General features: G+C 36.6%; 1 protein-coding gene across 1 annotated transcript in view; it reads left to right on the top strand.

The window, feature by feature from the left end:
• RAB38 (RAB38, member RAS oncogene family) overlaps positions 1-1,576 on the top strand; it is a gene marked incomplete at its 3' end in the record, with an annotated part of 24,613 nt that extends 23,037 nt beyond the window's left edge. Inside the window, exon 2 of the mRNA XM_008584719.1 lies at positions 1,296-1,576. Coding sequence (XP_008582941.1) covers positions 1,296-1,576 — 281 coding nt within the window. The remainder of the gene's footprint in view (positions 1-1,295) is intronic.
• Between the last annotated feature and the right edge of the window lie 881 nt (positions 1,577-2,457).

Here is a 2,457-nt window from a genome sequence, read left to right as displayed (position 1 = left end):
GTTGACTAGTTCTAAGGTACTGTGCTGGGTGCTTTGCATATGTTAATTTGTTTCATGCGTGTAACAACCCTGTGAGGTACATGTTATTATTGCCATTTTGCAGATGAGAAAAGCTAAACTTAAGAGTGTTTGAGAAACTTGCCAATATTCACTTAGAAAATTAAGCATCAGAGCAAAACTGATTCCAGCCATTTTCAACTAATTTCAAAACAAATCATAATCCTTTAAAAAAAATTCTTTTTTTTTTTTTGCCATGGCAGAGGGCTTTCCTTATCCAATAAACTGTAGACTACTTATTAAGGGTAGAGACCATCTAGTTCACTGTTGTATTCTGAGCATGTAACCCAGAGACTGGCATCAATACTGTAGATGTCCAATAAATATCTGTCCAATTGGATTGAATGGGATGATTCTGGTACATAAATGTGGAAGAGATGGTACAAGACTATGGTGTAGTAGTCGAGAGCATTCAATGTTGGTAAATGCCTGTGGGTTCTGGATTCAAGCAACTCAGGTTTGGATTTTGATTTCCCAAGCTTATCAATTATCTGTATAATTTGAGCATGTTACTTTGACTCTCAATTTTGTCACTTTAAAATGGGGATAATAATTGTACCTTCATAATCATTTACATAGGTCACATTGCTGATGGTTTGTAAACATAGTGAATACCAGCTCTCATTATTACTTTTAATTAGAGTAGACTGTGGGTGCCTTTTTAACATGTTACACAGTTTAGTTATTTATTTTGTTTGTGGTTTATAATCTGTCTTCCACTAAAATGTAAGCTCCACAATGGTAGAGATTTTCATGTTTTAATCATTGTATTCCAAGTGTTTAGAACAGTGTACCCAACAGAGTGTTCTATGATGATAGAGATGTTCTGTATTGGGGATGTCTAATACAGTAGCCAATAAGCCACATGTGGTTATTGAACACTTGAAATGTAGCTTGCTAATGTAACTGAATAACTAAATTTCAAGTCATACTTAGTTTTAACTAATTTAAATTACGTAGCCATGTGTCTAGAGGGATACTGTGTTAACACAGTTCTAGAACATTACATGGTACACAGAAGTTTCTCAATAAATATTTGTTAAAAGGATAAATTCCCTTCTGGACTCAAAGATCAAGAAGAAATCTGCATGACTGTGTATTCAGCCCGCTCTTTAAACATTAGCAATAAAACATTTTACTGAGTGACTTGCTCATAGTGGAGGTCTTATGAGGTTCTAATATATGATTCAATTTACAGTTGTAATACGTTTTTGATTTCTATTTCTTTTTGGTGATAGGTCAAGAAAGATTTGGAAACATGACAAGGGTTTATTACCGAGAAGCTATGGGTGCATTTATTGTCTTCGATGTCACCAGGCCAGCCACATTTGAAGCAGTGGCAAAGTGGAAAAATGATTTGGACTCCAAGTTAACTCTCCCTAATGGCAAACCAGTTTCAGTGGTTTTGTTGGCCAACAAATGTGACCAGGGGAAGGATGTACTCATGAACAATGGCCTGAAGATGGACCAGTTCTGCAAGGAGCATGGTTTCGTAGGATGGTTTGAAACATCAGCAAAGGTAATGTGACGTTAAATGATATGCTTATTGTAGGGAAGATTTGCAAAGACAGTGGCACATAATCATCACCATCATCACAGTGATAATAATATGTGTTGGTCTAGAGATTTATAGTTCCCAAACTGCTTTAAGCTCTTTCTCATCTCAAGATAATAAGTGATCAGGGCAGGAATTATTGTCTATGATTTAAGAAGATTGTAGGTAAGGGAGCAAAACAACTTGTACCTGGTCATACTGATAATAGTTAATACCCGTGTTCATTTTTGAGTGCATACTATGTGCCAAGTATGTTTTACATGTATGTTCTATTTAATCCTGGCAACAACCCTATTAGGTGAGTATGATTTTATAATAAATGAAAGAAATGGGCCTCACATTCAGTGTCACTGCCTTATTCATGTATTCATTAATTTACACCGTCAACATTTAATTTGTTCACCTGCATGTCAGGAATTGTGCTTTGCCCAGAAATGAAAAGAAGGCAAGGACATAGAACTACCACATTGGGAATACTGGAAGAGTGGAGCAGCAAAGAGTAGATGGCAAGTACAAATGTGAAGAACAGTGTAGCTTGGCACTGCTGACCCTCCTGGGTGGCAGAGAAGTTGCAGGATGTGGGGCAGAGGCAGGGCTGGAAACTGGAGGATCTTGTGTGGCATGATGAGGATGTTATGCTTGCCATTATGTCCCGCACTGCTAACTGCTTTGTCAGGGGCATGGTTATGTTCTACTTCCTTTGGTTTTTGCTTACATTTTTTTAATCTCAGCATCAGGGGGAAAAAAAACTTTCATTGTGAAAATCACCCCCTAAAAAGGCATAAATAAAATAAAAATAATGTTTTAGTATATTCTTCTGATGTTTCCTGGGTGTATATAAACTT

Source organism: Galeopterus variegatus, unplaced genomic scaffold (genome assembly GCF_000696425.1).
Source record: "Galeopterus variegatus unplaced genomic scaffold, G_variegatus-3.0.2 Scaffold3346, whole genome shotgun sequence".
Classification (NCBI taxonomy): Eukaryota; Metazoa; Chordata; class Mammalia; order Dermoptera; family Cynocephalidae; genus Galeopterus; species Galeopterus variegatus.
Note: the sequence above shows the minus strand (reverse complement) of the source record. Positions and strands in the feature narration are given on the sequence as shown.